The 23,321-nt window shown below is 39.6% G+C and overlaps 1 protein-coding gene across 3 annotated transcripts in view; it reads left to right on the plus strand.

Annotated features, from left to right (window-relative positions):
* Window positions 1-23,321, plus strand: part of BANP (BTG3 associated nuclear protein) — a 213,492-nt gene that overhangs the window by 58,914 nt on the left and 131,257 nt on the right. For 2 of the 3 annotated variants that reach the window (XM_019536007.1, XM_019536008.1), the window contains exon 7: window positions 16,911-17,150. The exons of the other annotated variant lie outside the window; for it this stretch is intronic. In XM_019536007.1, the coding sequence (XP_019391552.1) occupies window positions 16,911-17,150 (240 nt within the window). The remainder of the gene's footprint in view (window positions 1-16,910; window positions 17,151-23,321) is intronic. 3 annotated transcript variants of the gene reach the window in all.

Below are 23,321 nucleotides of genomic sequence, written 5' to 3' on the forward strand. Positions count from 1 at the left end.
GCAACTCTTTTTTAGGCTTTTCTTTGAAGAAATGGAAAGATTTTTGGTTTATGGTTTTAGAAGAAAAATGTAGTTCTAGGTTCTTTACTTCTTTCTCCTTTTTATCATTGTAAAACTGTACCATCACATCTGTGCTTCTTTGTAGCCTGATGTACATTTTGTTGAGGTCCAGTGGAAGGCTTCATGAGGCCTTTTGTTCATGTCCCAGGGATAGAGCTCGCTGCACCTCCATGTCACTCTGGGCTTTCTGAATGCAGCTTCTCAGGTATTAGGCTGTGGACCTTTACCTGGGTAGAATTGCACGCATCCCCCACTCTGCAACCAGGGGTGGTATCTTATCCTGTCTGAGTTTGGGTATCTGAGGTTCTTCCCTTTGCAGGTTTGTGGTCGGTGACAAATGGTGGAAAACAGCCTTCTTGAAAGCAGAAATAATATTTATTTTTCAGCAGGAAGGAAGTATTTAGAGAAAATATTTTAAAACAATAGTCTATACATGTATCTATTTGATGTAAAGTGTTTCCAACTGCTAGGGGTAGCTAAGGTAGACCTATCTGCTTCAGAGACCCAAGTGGGGTCCCTTTTTTGGCCCAGAAAAATTGCACCCTTTTTCAAGAGGGTGTTTCTTTTGATCTCCCTTGTTCCCAAACCCCTGACATAAACAGCTGTCAGGTGTGCTTATGGGGCACTGGCTTATCTCGAGCCATTCTTTTTTTCCTTTCTTGCTTGTTCCTTTAACAGCTGCCCGATGGACAAAATCACTATATTCACAAAGTAAACATCTCAATAATCATGCTGGCATTTCATATCTTTTGGAGCTGCTCTGTAATAATCAATTTTGGCACAGTGTAAATATGCCTTTGCACAGACAGTCACCCATGGACACATCTATAGACATTTTATATTCATTTTGTAGAAGAGCAAAGTTTATCAAGCTCTGTGCTGCCTGAGAGTACAACTACCGCCTCAGTTGTTAGGGTGAGTTCACATCTTAAAAACAAACAGCAGGATTATGGTTATCCGTCGGTTTTAGATGTACCCGTTTAGATGGAAACATGATTCGATGAAGTGATAGGTTGAGGTTAATTTTTGATGACATTAACTAGCAAGATGCTAGATTGATTACATGTCAAAGACTCGGTTTTGCGAAAACATGCCAACGTCTAGGTAAGTTGAATGTGTAGTGAGTGAAGCAGTCACTTGCGTGTCCCAGTGGTCAAGTATGTATCCATCTGGCGCTTGGCACTTTCAGTGGTGCCACTTACCCATAGTTTGTACTTTGCACAAATTATATTTTATGCACTTGTAATGATTTGGCACTGAAATTAAACAGAACCATGAAAGAAGCAAAATTGGACAGTTGTTCGCTTCGCTTTAATTTAATTTTCTTGAAAATGTTTCATACTGATATCCCATTTTTGGATTTGTTAGGACATCTGGGGATTTTGAGTGCGTGTAACTCTTTGGCTTCAGACAGTCTTAGGCTTCTTTGAATTTATTCAGGGCCAGCAGCCAATGTGCTGCCAGCAAATGAAAGGATGTTGTAGCAATTCTGAACAAACAAAGCCCTCCGGCCAAAGTTGTGAATGCGGGAAGAAATTTTAAGGAACAAATAAAATAAAAATCCCTCCCCCCTGTCAGTTAAGAGATTGTTCAGATATAAAACTTGTATTCAGCAGACATGAAAACTGGTTTAGCTAATGCAAGGAAAGAGGAGAACTTTGTGGGGAAGTTGTGGTGCACGTCAGATCCAATGTGTAGATCCTCTTGTTGTTAAGGCAGGTTGCTTATCTCATCTAATACGCCATGCACGCTTCAATCTTGATTCAGCAAGGTACTTGGACAAGTTCTGAGTTCAATACTGGTAACTTCAAAAATTCAGAAATCATGAGTTAGGCCACCAACCATCATGAAATAGATGTAAAATTGTGTGTGCGTGTGTGTGTGGGGGCATTTCTTCCCCACCCCCTTCTGGTTGTTGAGGTTTTGGGGACCCCTCATGTTATATGTCTAAGCTTTTGTTCCCCCCGCCACAAGGTTTAGAAATGTATTTATTTAAATGAAAGCTCGGATTTTTATATTCATATGATTTCAGGTGCTGGGGCTTTCAGGAAAAATAGCACAGCTGCCGGCCCCCCAACAAACCAAAAACCAGGTGACAAGAGTTGGCAATGGTGAATGTTAACTTGCAACACATGAATAGTTTGATTGAAACCCATGGAAGTAAGGCATATGCTTCTGCATCTCACTGAATCTGAGCCTTGGCTTGTAGAATTAATTTTAGAGAGATTTAAGAGTGCCCTTTTCAAAATAGCCGTATTTTTAAGCTTAAGCCTTTGGGAGTTTGAAATGGATCTTTAAGGAAAAAAATTGTAATTCCATGCTAATGCTTTTTAGTAGTTGTTACAGGCAGCTTCTAAGAGAGTCTCCTCTTGACCTCAGTGAGCTTTGAATCGGGGCCACTGATAAATTATGCTTGTTTTATTGCAAGAAGCTAATACTCTTTTTGGCCTGTCACTCCTTCTTCCTGCACATAAAGAACTGTATAATTAGTAAAGAGATAAGAAAAAAGCCACACTTCCAAATGTGTTACTTGAAGATTAATATTTGCTGTAAAGCAGAAATGAAAGCGTCTTGCCGCATGATGCATTTGTATCTAGGGAGGTAGTTGGAAAACAGCTACCTAATGATTTAATTTTATTAAACATAAATTGTATTTAACAGTTAAATATATTTAAGATTTATTTTACTTAGAATGACAGTAGCTCGACAGCGTTCTTACTAACTTAGTCTATTGTTTTCACTCCCTGTTGTGTCTTTTCAAGACCATTCTTCCAGCAGTTGCAAGGCTTTGATAGATAGATGGTTGCAAAATGTTACCAAAGCTAAAATTAGGAAAAGACCACTGAGCCCTGCTGTAGTTCTCCTGATGCCTTTTCACCTTAATCTCTTAACACGTGTACTGACAAAGCTTATTCTGAGAACAGTGCCGCTTCCTTCACTGGCCTTTCTTGATAATTTAGTTCCATATATTCCAAAACTTTTTGGTGGAAATTTTTCTGCCAAAGCTGTTGGTGTTCCTGATTTCCTAACCTTGAGGTTGTTTTCCTTAGGTATGTTTTCTTGATCAATTTGGAGTGTTTCAGTTTCATAAATCCTCTTTGTAAGGCAAGGAAAAAAACAGTGAAGTCACCAGAAGTTCATTTTTCTTGCCAAAAGTAATAAGTACAAGCGTGAAGAAGCCAGGAGTACAGTAGGCATTGAAACAGATGTCTTATAGAAAAATCACTGGGGTAGGGAGTGCTGGAGCACCTGGTGCTAGGGGGAGGTCAGGAGTGCCTGCCTGCAGCAGGGAATGCCTGGGGGGCCCAGGACCTACGCTAGTGTAGACCTCTGCGGCGTGTGGCCCATGGGGCTTGTAGCCCCTGGCCACCAAGAAATTGGACAGCCCTTGTTCAGAGTGTTGCTTTTTACCTGTGGAGCTGCCTTTGAATTTCATGGAGTCTGGATGAGAGATTGATGGTGGTATAACTCAGTTATATGCTTCTGGAGAGTGTCTGTTTCTTTGAAAACGTGTATGCACCAAAGCAGAAAAGAATACTATATATTTAATAAGGGGCACTCAGAATCAGTCAAGCTGACAAGTAGATTCCTAGATTCACAGATGGTAGGGTGGCAAGGGACCTCAACAGATCATCGAATCCAACCCCCTGCCCAGATGCCTATCCAGCCTTCTCTTAGAGACCCCCAAGGTCACTCTTACTGTGAAGAAGTTTTTCCTGATATCTAGTTTAAATCTGCTTTTTGGAAACAGTAACAATTGCTGGTGGCATAGTCCACATGTTCCTAGCTATGATCTTCCTTAAAATAAGATCCTGTCCAGAACTCCTTTGGAAATGCTGAGCCTCCCCTTATATATCTGGCCTAGAATGGTCTCTTTATTTGGAGATGGCAAGGTGCTCTAAATAGGCTGTCGGGGATCTTCAGTAAACTCCCTTGGATTTGTTTTTCATGTCTGTAGAGGTACTGTCCTTCTTCCTGTTCAGTGCTTTGGTACAGCTGCATGTGCAGCTGGAAGCTTTAGGGATTTTTTCAAAATAATTACCAATTCTCTTATTTTTCTCATTGCAGTGCTAAAGTGCTTTTCCATTTAATGGACCTCTGTGCATTTCTTTGAAGCAAATCTTTTTTTCAGTGAGATTGATATGTTACGTTTGACATACAAGAACCCAACCATCAAAATGATCCAAATCCAATTTGCAAGCATCTTGATCCCACAAACATGTGAGCACATGCTTAAAGTAAACGACTTAGCTACATGCTTAAAGAGTAGTCAAGAAAGGTAATTTCAATGGGGCTACTGAGAAAATGTAATGTCTGTATAAGTCTGTGTATGATTGGACCCTTAGAATTTGATCTCTAATCTTGGATTTTTGTCAGCTGCATGTTATATTTTCCTTTTTTTCAGTTGGTCTAATAACAGATAACAGATTTACCCCAAGAAACTTGTCTGCCTAGCCCTTAGACCGACACAGCTACAGTCTTTAGCCCTGATATTATCCCTTAGAAACATGTCTACAAATGTGTGCGCCAAGTATGCATCCCTGGACTTTTTACTTTGGAAATGAAGAGTTGCAATAGTGTCTGAGAGTTGGTGCAAGTTTTGGGATTCAGGACTCCAGGGTTCTGTTCTTATTTCTGCTGTGGACAAACTAGATCTCCCTCCACTTCCAATCTCCCCACTAAAAGTGGGGATGTAATACCTGTCTAACTTCACATGCTTTCTTCTTTAAAGGTGAAGCGTAAAGTACTGCCATTATGTAAATCTCATTGGCTTCCTTTAATCTTTGTCCCTCTTCCTTCACCTGATTCCACAAACAGAGCTTTGTTGGAAACCACACTTACTTTCTAAACGTGTAACTTAACTAATATATTAAAAAAATACTTTGCGTACTTTGTAAAAACAAGCAATCTTATTTTTTCCAACCCTCGTTCTCATTGTAAGTGACACCGGAGCTAACTTAAACCTTGATTGTGCAAACTGTTGTTGCAATGCATCGTTCACTAACTTCAGTGAGTTACTAGTGCGATTCAGGACCCTCATGTAATAATTCTGCATGATCAGCCAGACTATAAACTCCTTGAACCAAAACCACTTGTGTTTATTTTATCTGTTGGTGGCAGGGATATCTCCAGCACAAAAAAGGTAACAATTTTATTGAGTCTGATGTCAGATGGGTTTGTAGCTTACTTAGAATCCCAGTGCCATTTATTCTCTACATTTTATCAGGTACGTTTCATCACTGGTCAGCATTTCCCTCTTTTGTGTTTGTATCCATTTGCATTTTCAGACCTGCCTTTTGCATATTGGTTTAAGCTTCTGTTTCACCCAAGAGAGCACACAAACACCAGCAGACTCTCCCTGTGCCTGAAGAAGGGTGTTTGTGCCCCAAAGCTTGGAAGGAACAATATTTCCAACCATTTAGTTAGTCTAATAAAAGATATCACGTCTACCCAAAGAACCTTGCCATTATGGATTAATTGCATAGTAACAACCATTTTTTCAGTACTTGAGGTTTTCGTGAACGGAGGGATCAGCCAGCCTTTGAAAGCTTTCAGTACTTTGGGTTATATATGGTATTTGGATCTACAGCCTTGTAAATCTTAGGAGCTTCTATTTAATAATCTTTTGGCTCTTTCATAATCCTTAGTTTTCCATTCCTAACTATTTGAATCAGGAAAAGAATCTTTGTTTAAAAAAAAAATCAAGACAAAATGTAGCACGCAAATGAAATAATCTACAGCTGTTTTGTTCACTTATATTTGAATCCCCATATTCCTTCCTAGGAGGATCAAAAGTTCCTTCTTTCTTTTGGTTCAGATATTGGTTGTTGATACCAGGCACATTCCTTATTTCCACTGTTATCACAAGTATTACTTTTTAAATTTTGGTCTTATTCCCTTACATCTTTCTTTAATTAGCTCATTTCTGTTGTCACTCTGGACTGTTAGACGTTTTGGAATCAATCTGCTGTAATATTATTCCTTTCTCAACTGTTCCTTAAGTACTTTGCCCCAGTATTTTATATACTTCAGTCTTCTTGCCAGTAGCTTTTAATGAACGTTCTATATTTTCTCACAGCCTGCCCTTTTATTTGAGAGAGAGGGAGAAGAATCCAGCTCTCTGAGAGCAGTTTCACTTATTTTTCAGTAGTTCAGGCGTCCACTATGCCAAAGACTTCCACCAAACTGCCAGTTCTGTTAGGCTAAGTTTGGACTTGATGCTTCAGGTATTTGTGGAAGTTTGTGCACAGGGTATGAATATGGCAGAGTATGGCTGCACCCCTACTCCACTGTCCCTTTGCCTGAAATCCTGGCCTCAGTCCGCATGTGTATTTTGACTTTTAACCTCAGCGGGATCAAGATTTCATGTCCATCTTTCTTCCAAAAATCACTCCCTTCACTCAATAACCCAAAGGCTCTGGTCCCCTCATGCTCTGTTTCTTTCCTTAGTTCTCTGATGATCACGGATGGAAGGTTTGCCCTTTTAGAGGCCATCAGATGCAGGTCCCAGGGATTTCTAAAGAGGGGCAGGACTAGCCTGGGTCACTTCCAGTGGTGCAGCACAAGGGAGGCAAATGGTCTTATGTCTGCTGTCAGGCTGCTAGAGAGCGCTTTAGGAAAACCCGTGTCTCTGGTTCTTAGTAGACCTCAGCAGATCTGAATCAGCAGCACCCACACTGATGCTGTTGATTTTACAAACTGAATTGTAAGGTTGAATTTGCAACCAAACCTGTCGAGAGCTCTGTCCTGGAGTTTTGAAAATCCCTTTTTAATATGCAAACAAAACATGAGCTTTTAAACAATATAACCATTGTGGCAAAACTCAGAAGTACTGTCTTTATTTTCTTTTGTCTGTTTTGGAAAGAAAGGGGAGATAGCAAGACAAGGAAATAATACTCTCTTCACTACTTTGACACTGGGGCAATATCCCAGTTAGCAGTGGTAGGATGAGTTATTCATTTTGGTTTATTGATGATTAGCCCTGCTTTTTTGTTTTCATGCAGTATGGCTGTTTCTTAAAAAAAAAAAAAAAAAAAAATCATAAAATATTTCTATCTATTACAGGATAGTAATCCCCAGTTCAGTTAGGGGATCATGATATCTCATTATCATGGTGTTTTAAACCAGTTTACTCTGGAGTCTAGCTTGATTGCAGTTATTCAGAATTTGAGCTGTTGTTTAGTTGTGATTGCTCAGGTAACAAGTGCTGCAAATCATTAATTCATAGAACTATATCCAAAAAGCCTGGAATGCAGATTAATAGTGACTGCAGTTTAGCGTATTCTCTTATTCAATATTATTTTACTAGTAGATTTGGTCACTTCTTTCTGTGTAGATTACAGATAAGCAAATAATGCAGAAAAAATCATCCAAAAATATGTGTACCAAATTTTCAGTGGAGTCACTTTGCTATGTTTATGCCCCACTTGTACTTGCAAATCACTGTTACTTTAAAACTCTTTCAGGAATTTTTTTCATTGAAAACATTCAGTCGGGGAACAATAATACTTTGATGACTGAAATAAGCAGTTGTAGCTCAGGAGCTGAGTTAAATGTGAATACTTGTGATCCACCCCTAGACTGAAGTATTTAAAAACTTCAGCTGGTGACAAACATGGAAAAAAACCCCCAAACTATGCCTTACTGGAAAAAGCAGTGCATTATTAGTACAACCCAGCTCTGCATTATCTGTATAGATCGGGTGTTTCAGTGGGGCTTTTTGGTGCTTTTATCTAATAGCTGATTCAATTGGCTAAGAGATAAAAGTGCCAAAAAGCCCCACTAAAGCGCCCGATCCATATAGATGTAGGGTGAGTTGGGTCCACCTAATGCAGTGCCTCTCCTAGGTATGTGCTGGGCTTGGTACAGGAGTTTAAAGTGCTGGTTTGTGGGGTTCCCCCCCCATGCCTGCAAGCAGCCATCACGGTTATTATGTACTTTTATACCCACCTCAAACTATTGTGGATGTATTACTGGGTTAATATTGGCACAGGTTTTTTTTTAAGGTATGATGGTCTATTTAAATGTTAAGAATTTCTAGCATGCGTGTAGTATAGTAACTAGTGTACATGCATTACTTTTAAATATGCTGAATAGGGCATCTTTTAAAATATGTAGGACACTGCATAAACATATGTATTGCAATTGTTGAAGTTCATTGCACTGTGAGCGTACTCCTAAAAAATTCCAGCGAAATCTGTTCCTTTGGCACCGGATGGAATTGTTGTCCTGCTTTTAGTGGAGTGGGGGGAGTAGGACCTATCCTCTTGGTGCTACAAGAATGCCACATCTTTTAGTCTATTTTATCATGCTGGCTTAAAAGCAGTTCTTTTAAATGTCTAAGCTAAAGCCAAGACTTTGAAATTACCAAGACACAAACATACTGTGTAGAGCTCTTTGTGTCTCAGAAATATGTGGAGTTGCTATTATTATTCTTTTTTAATTTCAGAGAGCTCTGCTTAGTCTGTTAGACTAAAGCGGCCAAATTTAGGGTGCTTTAGGCTTCAGTACAGCAAACGTGATTATAATTTGAGAAGCAGGATTTTCAAAGCAAAGCTGAATGGAATGTTGGGTAGGAAGGAAAAATTGCTGGGTGCTGTATTATCTGTATTTTGGAGGCAGAAGGTTGCTTTTGAATATTATTTGAGGGTGTTCCTGACCCAAATTTTACGGGTTTAGTAAGCGATTGTGTTGCGTAGCACAGGTACACTGTGGGTTGATCTGTATCTTTTCTGTGCATCACTCTGTCACTCTTTCAAAGATGCCCTGAAACTAAGATTAGAAATTCCTATTTTTTAGAAGGAAGGAGGGAAAGCTGATCCACCCGGATCTGTTTAGCAAATAGTTCTGTTCAAATGGGCATGCTGCAACACAAAAGTGTCTCTGAACGTTGTCTCTGCAACTTATTCTAACACAGTAGAGGCAGATGATACTCAGTTTGTCATCCTCTATTGTGGATGCCATGAGCTTGTTCTAAATGGGGAGGTGGGATTTTCATTCTGTCCACAGAATTGCTACCTGACTTTTGAGCCTTGATTTCAGCTACTTGGCTTTTCTAGCATCACAGCTCCTTGAGAACGGAGATAGGGAGTCAACTATAAAATGGTTGAGAAACCCAAGCTATATCATAGATTGCATTAGGCTATTGAGCATGGCTCTTGAGAACAATATTGAATGTCTCAGTGACACATTAAAGCTAAATGAAATGAAAGAGCATTGCCAAATGTTTCTGCTAAATTCCTTCTTGTTTTGAAAAGATTTTTATATATTTTTTACTCGTTTAAGACAGAAGATGAATGAGGAGCAAGCTCTTACAAGCCTTTTGAGTATTCTGAATGACCCATGCAACAACACGTCCAATATAATACATGTAAAGCTGGATGTAAAACAAACTTTGAGGCCAGGCACAGGCATTACACTTTTACCAGCATATGTGATTGGAAAAGAGTTCATGCCTGTAACAGAACAGAAGTTTGGCACACATAGGCTAGCTTAAAAACGGTGGAACTGGGTCTAATATTTGCTCCCCCCCACCGAAGGGAGAACGTGTGTTCTGGTCACTACCAATCTAAACTATGCCACTTATGGAAAAGTGTGTAACTTAGATTGATTCTGCCTTGGGCTTTTTGAATGTCTGTACCTAGCCTGCTAGTCGAATTTGGTGATTCTCAGTTGGGGGTCCCAGGAGATTCTTTTAAGGGTGTTCTGGTGCACCATGCAATATTAACACTGTTACATGTGTAGACACCTACATGAGATTCACAAGATTAACCCAGAAAATTTAAATAAGAATCCATAGTGTCAAAAACATTTGGACTTAGGGCGGTCTTTCTGAGTTCTTTCCAATAATTGAATGCTCTTGTATTTTTCCAAAGCCAAGAAATAAGTGAAAGTTAAGAGCTGGCATTTTCTGAGGGGTACCAATCGATTTTGAGAACCACTGGTTTAACCATATAACACTAAACTTCCTAGATGTTCAGAAAACCTTCTACAGTCACAGAACCTAGTGGCCTCATCCATGTCTCCAGTTAAGCATTTTAAGCAATGGCTCTCTTGAATACATGTCTTAGTTTGTCATGAGCAATAAAATAAGTGCTCTAACCATGAAGTGAAGCTTATGCCTTCTTGAAAGTACATGAATTGTTCATTACCTTCCTGAATTGGGGCCAGTATGAGTGTGCGGATACATGTGTACATAGACTGCCTTTTCAAATGTGTGTTGCATCACAAATCTTAAGTGATAGGAAAAATAAATGTTTATATGTATAGGAGTTTTCACTTAATTGAGTACTGGCCTTCCAGCCCAAAGAGCATGGTTTGTTTTTTTTAAAATATCCTGGAGATAGCTGTTTGATTTAGTCCTTTGTGTTGTCCTACAGATGAGGCTTCAAACAACTATTTTCTAGTTATCTTCGGTCAGTGTCCAAGGGAAATTAATTTTTTCCCCAAGAACAGGAAAGTCAGAAACCTGTTATGTGGCTAGCGTGTGTGTAGTTTTTGACCACGTATGTCTCATTTTGAGTGGACTGTCAGGATCGACCTTTATTTTTATAAATAAATATAAGTTATTTTGTAAATTAAATATATAAACAAAGCTTTGTCTGAAAGCTTGTCTAACATCTCTCTCAACTATACATTTAATCCAATAAAAGATATCACCAAAAAAACTCTTTGCTTCTCACATACAAGCTTCATACCTTTTGACTAGTGTTGGGTGTTAATTTTGTCTCTGATGCTCAAACCTAAACCTGGCTTTATCTGTACTGGGACAGGGAATTAATGTCTGTACTTGGAAGCCTTGTAGTTCATCACTGCCACTTTGAGTTCTTGCAATGGCAAATGATTCAGGCTAATTGACGGATGTTTATTTTTAAAAAAAAGTTAAATCTCCTACAAATCAGCCAAAATATTATTTAATTTCTCTGGAGATGGGTGTTTATTTTTGTAGGTTAGGAATCGGTTTATTTTTATAAGATTAATTCAGCTTTGTGCTTTTGTAATGCAGCTACCAGACATTTCCCTCTGTTGAAAGTGCCAACATTGCACCTAGCTTTGTTAGTAAAATAAGCACAACTACTCAGAAAACTGGAACAAGTTAATTCTTCAAATATTTACATGGGCAGGTGTTTAATTTTATTTTTCTTTGTCTTAAAGGGATGATTGGCAGCACCTGGTGAGCGTGCAGAGCTTAGCCTTGCTGCTGCTTATGTGCAAGGGAGCAGATCCTGGTGGAACGAAATGAGTAACAGTTAAGGGGCAGCTGTCTCCCTGGGCGGGAAAACGTGCACAGGCATCAGAGTATATTCCAAAGAGGCTGAAATGGCAGCAAACCCTGTCTGTTTTTTGTTCCCTTGACATGGGGTTTCTCCATGCTAAGTTTAAAACTTCCCTACTCTGTTTCCACAGTAACAAACGTTTGTGCAATACCTAGGCTTTCTCTCCTGCTCCCTCGCACATGCTTGTTGCAGCCTTTTATAGTCTCTGGATGCAACAAGTGGTCAGCCTTCTTGTGGACTTAGTATAGCTAAGAAGGATTTGAAAACAGCATTGGAAACCTGCTTTTGTACAGCAGGATTGGGTTAAAAGCAAATGCCTGGCCTTGAAAGGACAAGGAAGAGGAGCAACAAGTTTTGACTGGCTGTCATGAAACGAACTTCTGAGTGCAGAGAGCAAGCCAAGACATAAATGGCAGGACTTAAAATACTGCGTGGAAAGTAGAAGTGAGCCCAAGCTGAAAGACCAGCTCTGAATGTCTCCCAGCAGTGTTGAGAAAGGGGATTTGAGTGTGAATGAGACCAAACCCAAATGTGCAAATCTGAATGCACACGCTGCAGGGTGCCTGGCTTCACTAACTCTTATACCCACTTTGCTCTACCAGTGATGTCAGCCTTGCCCACTTTCTCACTTTGCCTTTCTTTCCAGGTCTGTACCTGCCTAGGGCATTTTGCTTGTAATGCTACTCCCAGTTTCTCCTTTAAGTATCTCTTTCCAGGCCTACCTGTCCCACGAGGTTTTTAACACATTGAACCACAACAAATGGTGCTAAGATTGAAGTGGGGGAAAGGGAGAGTTGGTGCTATTCTTGACAGTTTGTAGAGTTACCATCAATGCACATAATAATTTAAACTGTATTCTGTGTTCCTCTGAGGCTGTGAGCTTTTGGGTTAGCAGCCAGGCCTTCACAGTACTTTGCCCCTGACTGGGACATCTGGCTGTAACAATATACGTATTAAAAACATTAATAATGTAGAAGCCAGAGTAACTATGCACTTGTGTAGACTAACTAAATAAGATGTATATCTTGAGACAGAATGTGAGGGTGAGCACATTAGCTTTCAAGAACCCCAGCCAGCATCTGATGAAGTGAACTTGGGTTTGTGCAAGCTCATGGTCTCTCTCTAGCTATCTAATTTAAGTAGTTTACAAAGGTGCATATTTACCCTACCTTCTGACTGACTTCAGACTAACATGGCTAACTAGTTCTCTTTACTCATAGACATATAGGCACTGCATTTAGAGTGCAGTGTCAGTGCCCCAAGCGTGCCTTTTGCCTAAAAATGAAGCCCTTATTCTAATCTGTAGTATTTATATACTGTATCTAATCTAACCCTGTAGTTATGTACTGGAATTATTCTCCTGCAAACACCCTCTGTTCTGTTCTAACTCATGTTGCTTTTGCTCTTCTCTTGTCTACTCCTTCCCTCATCCTTTCTTTTACATTATTCTTCTCCTTTGGTTAGCAACACACACACTCTAACCCATTATATGATATGATATGATATTAATATATATGTGTGTGTGTGTGTGTTAGAGTGTGTGTGTTGCTAATATATATATATATTGGTTACTCAAAGCTTACCAGCCATTGAGACAGAAATGCACACACATAATAAAATGATTTAAGAAGTGCTACAATAGTAATGTAACTCTTCTGCATCATGCATTCTGCATTTGAAATGTTATGGTATATTACTGTTGATGGGGATTGCTGTTTTGAGGGTAATAAGTATTTTGCATTTTTGTAAGATGAGGAAACAAGATAGACATCTCTCTAGAGAAGAAACAACCTCCCACCATTTATTCTGTTGCCTGTTGAGCAAATGGAAACCTATAATAAAAATGTCAATTAAAACAGTTTATTTTTCTTTATATTTTGGCTTAATTCTGGCACTTAGAGTCAAACTTTTGGCCAAGTTCTAGCCAGGCCCAAACACTGATATTCTAAGACACTTTCTTCCTTGGTTTGTCATTTTTTATTAGATTGTTGATTTAAAGCGACTTGATGCATTTCATCCTTAGGTTTTTGTGTTTGGTGTCTCTCCTGTCTTCCAGAAGTGCACTATACTCAGGCCAAAGACCCTCTTCATAATTCCACTTTATAGCAGCAAGAAGATACCTCAATTGCTTTATATCCTGCCTGGCAGGTTCCTTGTTACTTGTTTGGAGTTGAATAAAGAAAACTAGTTGTATTGTCAGTTTAATTTCTTCATCGAAATAGGCTGTTTTACCCCACCAGTCTCTCATCACAATGGGCACTTTGGTACTATTTACAGATGTCTATCAGTCCAACAGGAAGGATTTCATTTCAAAGGCGGCACTCTAACACAGAGAAATGCAATAGCGTGACACGCTGAAGCCAATTTTGTTTGAATTGAATCAAAGAATTGCTGTAAACATGCAGCTGAAATGTAAAAGGGCCATTGAGGGTCCCACACAAGCCATTTTGTTTGATGGATTTCATGTTTACCTGCCAGTGTCTCTGGTTTAGGCATTGGAGGCCAAGGGGGAATCAGCCCGTGGTAGTTTGTAACATTTGATTTGAATGCAAGAAGCGAAAACCTTGTCCAGTGCTTGTGTTGCAGGTCAGCACAGATATTGTGGAATTGTTTCTGAAACCATAATGACTTCAAGTCCGTTGGTGACACGTGGCAAAAAGAAGTAACTTCTGTACTCAGTAATATAATAAACTTTGAATGCCCCATAACTGGAAAAAAGTGCTTCCTTGACATCTATGATGAGATCATCCATGACAGTAGATTAAAATAGTATATAAGTTCCAGGAATCATTACTTATTGTACTATTAGAAGTATTTGTATTCATTCGAGCTAAAATGAAAGCAAGTGGTAGAAATATGGGAGCAGGTTACAGAGTCATTTGTTCAGGTTTCCTAGATTTTTCTTGAAAATAAAAGGTGAAAGACAATATCCAGTTGGCACTCATTTCCAGCAACACCTTATGAAAGCAGCAGTCCCCAGCACTGGTTCTTTGGAGAACACTTTCCCACCAGATATTCAGATGATATGGTCTGTAATAGCAAGGTTACTTAGGGGTAACTAAGCACCGGGACACCAGCTGCTATGTTGTTAGGAACAGGCTTTCACAGCACAGCCGTGCCAGCAATCTTTTTCCTTTGCCTGCTGTGTCCAAATTCAGTGGTGCTGGCAGCTTGACTTTTAGTAACTGGATCTCCTTCCCCGATGCTGCTCCTAGTTGTGTTGTAAAGCTAAGAAAGTGGCATTCAAAATGAGTTGAACTGCATTGTCGACACTATGGATTCCTCCTTGCCTTCTTGATGCACTGGAACTTAATATGAGGAAAATCTGGAAAGGGAACCATAGAAAAGAAAGGTTGAAAGGGACCTCCGAAGGTCATCCAGTCAAATCCCACTCTGTAAACTATTTCAGACAGGGGTCTGTCTGATTTATTCTTAAGTTTCCAAGGATGGGAGATTGATTGCACTGCATCTCTAGATATTCTGCTGTAATGCTCAGAAAGTTTTTCTTAGCATCCTGCCTGAAATCCCCTTGTTGCAGTGTAAGGCTGCTTGCTACTCCTTGTCCTGCAGCCACAGGGGAATAGTCTTTTGCTATCCTTCTTATAACCACCCTTGAAGTATTTGAAGACTGTTACCAATCCTCCCTCACTCTTGTTTAAGATAAGATTTACAGTGCATGTGCGTGTAAGAATAGATTTATAGCATTTTTAAAAATTTAAACGTATAGACAGTAGTTGGGTATAATAGCTATGATTTGTGTGTGAAAGCAAACACTTCAACTTCACAAATTACTGTACATGGCTGTTTCTAAAAACCATGAGGTATTTCCTGAATTGTACTAATATTGTATACTTTAACATTTACTTCATGCTGTCATCATTTATGGCAATAAACGTGGAGCTGATGCTTGTTACATTAGTCAATCCCAGAGATCATGTCTGAAAAGTATGTTTAGAGTTTGAGTTGCTTCGTATGTTAAATTTTATTGCATACTTTTGGCATATAATCTAACAGAATCTAAGCTATTTAATCCAAGTCTGTAGTTAGAAATAAAGATTGTGTTTGTTCAGGGGTCACATAATACACTATTCAACTTGAAAAGTGTTCTTCTGAACTTTTTCATGGCTAGTGCATGAATTGGATGATTATGAAAAACAGGAATTTGTGACTTCCATATGCCTTAATACTCTGTTACATACACATCTTAAAAATAATTAAAAGTTCAGCTTTTTATTTATGCCACTTTTTTGAAGATATATGTAAAGTAAACAATAAAATGCCAGCATGGAAGAGCTGAAGAAATCTGGGGTCAGCAGCTTTCATGTATTTCATCCCATGATACCGTGTAAACATTAACATTTAATTCAAATCATCTGTGTCAATTGTCATTGAAATGGTAGGCTGGAAACTGGAATTTTTTTCTTCGACATTATTAGAAATTTGATTGTAACTGAATTGAGCACACCCGGCTTAGTCTAGCATCACATCCAGAGGACAGTTGCTTTCCTTGGAACGGCATCCCCTACCCCAGATGTGACTTTGGTGTCCATCTGAACTTTAGTCCAGTTTCTGGTTAGAAGCTTGAATTGCAGACTATTGCCACAGCCAACAACATTTCATTTATATTAAGAGTTTGATACTACTTTAAACTTTAAAATGAGTATTTATTTTTCCAAACTCTGAGGCCAGAGCAAGAGTGAAAGCTAAGGTCTTGATATGCGTAGGCCAGGTATAGTGCTGGCAGCCAGTATAATGAGTGCATATTCTGCTGTTAATGACCTCATCCTTGATCAGGAGGAGAGATACACTGGAGAGATGAGTGGTGATTCATTTTCTGTGCTGGAAATGCTCCTTTGGTAAATGACGTGTTTAGGAAATAATGCAGACTACTGGTCAGTAAAGTCTAAAACCAAAAAAACAGTTCCATTTGGGATCTTTGCCTACAGTTGAGTAATTGTCCTTGATAAACCCCTTTAAGTAATTAATCAAGTAAATTACTCCTCATTGTTAATTATAATTTTTTTTTTCAAGTTGTCAAAATTTCACTTTGTTTTTCTCTTAAGCATGGGAGTAAGATAAACCTATGATTCAAAGCTGTAAGCTTGGAGAAACCAGCCTTAGCAAGAAATTGCTCACTCTTCAGTTTACCCACCCCAGAAACTTTTACCCTGATCCATATCATGCGGGGCTGCCTGAGCACTTCTAAAGACAAGGATAAAGTTCCTTTTACTTTTTCTTTCAGTTATTGCCCCCCTCTTCAGAGATGCTTTAAAAGGTATCCACTAGTATTGAGTGCGAGTGACGCATCTGGACAAAGATCATAAGTTCATTTTTGTAGGCCAGATATAAGCTATAAATGGTAATGACTCTTGGTCACTGTGAATGTGGGCCGGATAAAGGCTTTTTAGTCATCGCAAATCTTGTAAGCAAGTCAGTCTCTGTGAGCTTTGAAATAAGGTAATGGAGAACATAAAGAAAATGTTAAGAGATGATGGCATTTGCACATTTTAAATATTAACTGTAACCTGACACGTAGTCTGCCATGATTTAGAATTTCTCCTTTTTCGGTTTTAGAGGATTACCCCAATGGGACGTGGCTTGGAGATGAAAATAATCCTGAGATGCGAGTCCGTTGCCCCATTACCCAAGCTGACATGTTGCACATCAGCACGAACTGCCGCACAGCTGAGAAGATGGCACTGACGTTGCTTGACTACCTCTTTCACCGAGAAATTCAGGCTATCTCCAACCTTTCAGGGCAGGGGAAGCATGGCAAGAAGCAGCTCGATCCTCTAATGATATATGGGATTCGATGTGAGTATAACAGTGTGACGTTTCCAGTTTTGTATTATATGGTGAAGGGTGTTTGTACAATGCTTAGCCTATTGAAGGCCTATTCATGATTGGCTTATTCGTGACTTGTCTGAGAAGTTGAAAATGTCTGTATATTGTTATGAGCATGCTAACAGAAGTGTAGTGAGCACAGTTATAACAATATAGAGGGATTTCTAAAGACTCAGACAAGTTTTTAGAACCAAGAGTTCCAAAATACTCATGCATGTCCTTTTCTCTCCTTTTTATCTTACTGTTTTTGGTAGAAAGGTAAGGGTTTTTTGTGATCTCTTTTATTGGATCAGGTCTTATTAGTACCTCTGTGCATCTCACCTCTTATGATTTGCATCTCCCTGTCTGTAAAAGGCCCCTGAATTGTTATATTTTTCCACTAGATATTTTATACTGGCTAGGGCTTCAGTTATCCTCAGCTGAAATGAGACTGGGGCCTTCCTTATCATTATTCTGCCCCCTCTAATTTGATTGTCACTGGCAGAGGAATGGCTAGTACAGTGACAAGTCTGTGCTTCTTGTAGCAGCATTAGTCAAGATGGCAGTCCAAGCTGAACAATGTGCTCAAAACTGTGCATCCATCTGACCAACTCCTTTACTTCTCAGTCATTTTGGTGATTTGGTCTTAACAGTAGAGATTGTCTTCTAAAAATCTTCGGCTGCAAATGCACTGCTCCCCTTTCTGATACCAGATTAGCAAATCCTACAAGCAGCAAACTAAGTGACAGGCAGTGAGTCAGTTTTAATGCTTGGACCAGTATATTCATCCCGTCTCCCACTCCAAATAGGTAAGTCTTGAGCTCAGATCTATTTCTCTTGGGAGGGGATTGTAGGAGAAAATGCTCTTCCTCCCAGCTCCTGCTCATCTCACCAGTGAGGTAGGCATCTAAGCACAGGTGCCACGGCAAGGCACTTTCACATGTCCTCTATGATGATGCTTAAATATAAGGTCTCTTCCAGGAGAATTAGGTGAAAATGGCCATTTATTAATGACCTGTGTTCTCACGTAAAATTTATGACTTGGCTTCTAGCAAGGTTGAACCAATCATCTTGGTAAAAGATCCCTTCCCGCAGGCCTAGCTGTTATACCGCTGTACTCTAGCTGCCGGTTGTATCAGTTCAGGGACAATACCACCTTCAGACTACAGTGTTTTCAGCAGTTCCCTGTAGTTGGAAGCGTAGCAATAAGAATTGGGATCAGAGCTTTGTGGTTTTTAAAGACTCAAAGTTTTCAGTGATGTTTTCCTTGCCTATGGTAGCCTGAGTAGAAAGACAGTTTTTGGGCGTATTCTTGGTGAGTATTCAAATTCTGTGTGCACTTATAAAGTCATTAAAGCATTAAGAGTTTTGCTGGAATGTGCGAGTTGGGCTCAACTGCTCCAAATGACTAGGATTAAGCCTCATGCTCTGAGTGAGGCGTGTTTCTTGTTGCTCTTGCCATGAGACAGATGTTTTCTTAGGTTTTAATTATGGGAGGATTCATAAGGACCACTTTAAATGAACCTGCTGTGAGTGTTCCCTAGGAATAGGTCAGGCCCTATATTTTGTCTAGGGAATTGTTTTGAATTCATATTAGTTTGCAGCTAAGGCTGTAGCAAATTGCTAACGGAGAAATATCAACTATTGTGAGGGCTAAAATAATGAAATGAATAATCAAGTCATATCTTTTGGAAACAAAGACTCTTCAGATATTTCAAATGATACAATCTTGGATCCCTAATTTGACAAGCTGCAGCCAAAGAGGGTGACATATTGTTTAGACGTTTTGGGTACAATTTTCAACTCGACGAATTCAGCTTATTTTCTATCCATATGCAACATTTCAGAAGATGTACTTTAAGGACATGCCAAAGACCTTCCTTAGTAAGACTTGCTGCATTTCACAAAAGCACTTCTCTACTGAAGGGAAGATGAAATACTTGAAGTGTATGGATTCAAGGCAGGAATATGGAGAGGAAGGTACTGTTGTCCTTGCCATCCCTGAGTATTTAAGCAGCCCTAGTTCTAAGCTATTACAGACTGCCAAACTGGTGCTCAATATTGGAAGCAGGCAGGGGTTTTCCTGTAACCTGATAGGGAGCAGCTTTGCAGAAAGCAGACTGTGATACACACAGCATCTGAAGTATTCCTAGATCTGAGCAAGGGAGAGCTTGGCCCTGTGGGTCGGCAGACTGCATCTTTTGATGACTCAGTTGCTCCTGGGTGGGGATTACTAGGTGAACTCTTGGATGACACAGCCATGTTTGCTTCATGCATATATACTTCATAGTTTACATATTTTCAGGCAAAGGAAATGTGCAAAGGCCTTCTGAAGAGCTGAATTCCTGCCACATGCTGCAGCTCATGCCTGGTGCTTTTGCCATGTGCCCTTTGTAAAGATCCCTGCCATCTGAGCTGGAACTACATGGGCAGCCAATGAGAAGAATGAATAGCATTCTTGATGGAAACGGGTTTTACAGGAAACAAACCTTGAAGACCAAATGCTGCATTCCTGAAATTCTCATTTGGTGTAGTTCACTTACAGATTAGTGAAACAGGAGTAAATTTAATCTACCAGGACTTTTTGTGGAGTTGTCAATCGGGCATGAAGCTGAATTTAAGGTTTAAGAGTAGTCAATTAGGACTTGTTTGGCTTTTTCCAAGGAATTCAATACTTCACTCTTATTTCTGATGGTGCAATATATTTACTGATTTATGTGGAGAAGCTCTGTGAAAAGTGAGTTTAATAGGAGGTGTTCCGTGTGCCGGTAGGTCTGAGTTCGGGATGTGCAGTCCTAAGAGCTCCGTTTTGTGCACAGTGACATCATCTGACTGCTGGGGGTGACCAGTGGGCTATTCTGGTCTCCTGGATTTGCTCACTGTGCAAGAGAAGCAGAAGCCTTCTAGCTTTCACTTTGCTTGAGCGCAAACTAAATACCTCTGTGGTGATATGAGCTAATGCCCCACTCACTTTGTTCTTGCTGCTTTTTGAAAACGTTTTAAATACTGATTCCACCTATATATATAGCTACTGCTTGTAGCACCATTATTATTTTCACAGGGCTTTTTTTAAAGGGTGACGTAGGCTTTAGTTGATAGTTTATTCTAAAAAAAAAAAAAAAAAATTAAAATGGTGTGCTTGCACAAACTGCTCTTAACTCCCTGACCCATGTTCACAGATGGAATGACTAAATGCTCTTTGCATATGTAAATTCCTGATCGATATCTTCAGAGTTTTTCAGAACAAGGCTACTTAAGTGGAAGTGTGTGAACTCATGACACTGACACTATATGGGCAAAACTAAAACCTGTTAAAGGGGTGATTGTATCTTCAGGATCTGGATAGACAATATGTTTCCAACAGAACAACTGACTTTTACATTGGTGGATAGATGATGTAAACCCCTGCATCAAGTAACTTCGCCCAATCTGAAGTTGAATTATGCCTGAAAGAATGAGGGGTGAAACGAGACTGATGTGAACTGCACTGGTGTACGCGTTGTGTGCCTGTAGCTTGTCTGGGGGTTTAGAAGGTAAGGTTTACCAAGAGACGCCAAACTAAGTAGGGTGGGAACTAAATCGTATCGTTGTCCTCAAGCTGTGGTTTGCTGCTGCTCACTGCAGTAACATTATTTCGCCTTTTATTTTAAACTTAGATGAAAATTTAGCGTCATCAGTTGTGCATTTGCCAAACGTAACTTGCAAAACTCAGGTCATTATGGAGACTTATTTTGGTTCTAGTTTTTTCTTGCATTTTGTCAGCGGAAAGATTTTCCTCCTTTTCTTTACTGGGGAAAAGAAAACCCCTAACCAGCTCTGTATTTAATAGAAAAATACTTTGAATAGTATGCAGAAGCCACTTTTCCAAATGAAGGGATGTATGTTTATTAAAAATTCTTGATGTATTGCATAAATTGTACCACAAGAAGAGGGAGAGAATTTATCTTTGGAGGTATAAATTTTCATTTGGTTGCTTGTGGGGTGGCAGTGGTAGTAGAGAGGGAGTTTTGGGCAAGTAACCAGAACAGCTTAAACATACTATATGGCTTTAAGTAGCTCATTACTTCAGCCCTACTAAAAATATAGGGATTTTCTGGTGAAACATGATATAAGAGTGTCAGCAGTTAGGACTTTCTTCACTGTAACAGAAAATGTAGGCTTAGCTTTTATGAGATTTTACAAGAGTATTTGCAAATGTGGCTTTTTGAATCCCCAAACCAGAATTTATACTGTAGAAAGCTAGAAAGGCAATAAAATGATGGGTGGTTAAATGACTTCACTTACGATATCAGCAAATAATACTATAAAAGAGGGTATTCATGGTGGGTGATGATAAACTCTAGGGGAATGGCAGTAGTCACTTTATAAGTCATTTTCACTTTTATTTTAATTATTTTGAGTTATTTATTTAACAGCCTAGAAGAGCTGTTTAGGTCTGCCTGGATGTGAGAGAGACTTTGAGTTTTTGAAATTTCGCACTATCTTTTCAAATGTGAACATTTTTGTTGTAAAAACAATGTCATCGTTACATTTTCTTTCCTGATGGTAAGTTTCCATAAGGCTTCCCTATGTAGAGAAATCTCTAGTGTAACCCACAGAGCCCTTTTCAAGTTCCTACCAAAAGGTGATAAAAACAGCATCAGAAAAAGAACGAACAATACCAATCCCCGGAAAGGTCATTAGATTTGTAAAAAAGCCTATGTCACATTGCAGATAGTTTAGGGTTGTTCCACTGAATTTAACTGTCAGTCTCATAGACTATTATAGTACTGCATGACCTGTTGCTGACTTCAATCCATGAATTAATAATATTGTTTCATCTTGAATACATTTGGGTAGAGTGATTTAAAATAGCTTAGGTTTACGACAAAAATCTACACTGGAGATTAAACAGCGGTCTCAGAATATATATAGCAAAGGATTTAACTTTATTTCTATTATATTAAAGTTAATTTAAGAATGATTCACTGCTACACTATAAAACTGTGCCTTTTTTAATTGGTATGTTGCCATTATTTTTTTCTTTTAAACGTGATCAAAGGGATGGAGCAGGAATAGACTTGGCGATCAAAAGCTGATGTTCCTGTTAGGTGTAGCCCTGATCCTTGCAGGGGTAGATCTTCCTTTCTCCAGGACCAGATTAACTCAAGAGAAATATAAACAGAGTATCTGGTAGACGAATGAATTTAAAAGTTTGCTTGCTCCAGGAGATCTAGTGCAAACACTTTAAACAGAATGAAGTACCTTTCTTAATTTCATTAATGAATTTGTAAAGGAGGGAGTGGCAGACCACCAAATCTGTGTAATAGGAAACGCATTGGACTCCCTTCATTATTGACTCATTTAATATGTAACACATTGGACTCCTCCTAAATTGATTATTCAATTTGTGCCAGTCTGATCAGTGTCTGTGACTAGTCCTTCCCACCCAACCCAAGCAGAGCACAAGTTGTGCTGGTTTGAGCAGCTCATTAATTAAAAATGTATTTCCTGATTTGTGTTATTTGCTGCATAACGTATTCTTTGCCTCTCAGTTTGACAAAGGGGAAGTCTTCCGCAGCCTGCATGTCTACGTAGTAGATCTTTTTTCTAGAAAAGTTGGGCTTTTTGCTGATGGTGCACTGAGCAAAACATACAGAGGGGAACACGATTGGCTGATATCCTCACTAAACCCCTAAGTGGGTGTGTATTAGTGTTCAAATAGCTGGATGGGTATATATTTTTTTACCTTTTCCACGTTAGGGATGTAAATAGTGTTTAAAAAATTATCAGTTTAACCTCCTCTAATTTTATCGGTTAAGTGGTTAACCAATAGTGCATGTCTAAATTAGTGACCTCTGGCAGGAACAGCCCTGGCCCCAGCCTCTTATGTCTTCACTGTGTGCCTGGTGGTGAGCCATGGGCAGGGGTTGGTGGATACAGCCAAGCTATGCGTGGGTAGGGACTGGGGCTGCTGGCAAGGCTGCAGACTTCTCCTGTGTCTGGATCCCACTGCCACAGGGAGGGACGTAGGTGCTGCCCCCCACAGTGGTCAGGCAGGGTCTTTCCACTGCAGCGGTGAGACTCCTGGCCCCGTGGGGGGTGTACCCAGCCCACCCCCCACGGGGCACACCCACTGCGGGGCTGGGACTCTTTCTGCTGTGGCAGGAAGCCCTGCATGAC

Source organism: Crocodylus porosus, unplaced genomic scaffold, assembly GCF_001723895.1.
Source record: "Crocodylus porosus isolate Cpor-Errol unplaced genomic scaffold, CroPor_comp1, whole genome shotgun sequence".
NCBI classification, from domain to species: domain Eukaryota; kingdom Metazoa; phylum Chordata; order Crocodylia; family Crocodylidae; genus Crocodylus; species Crocodylus porosus.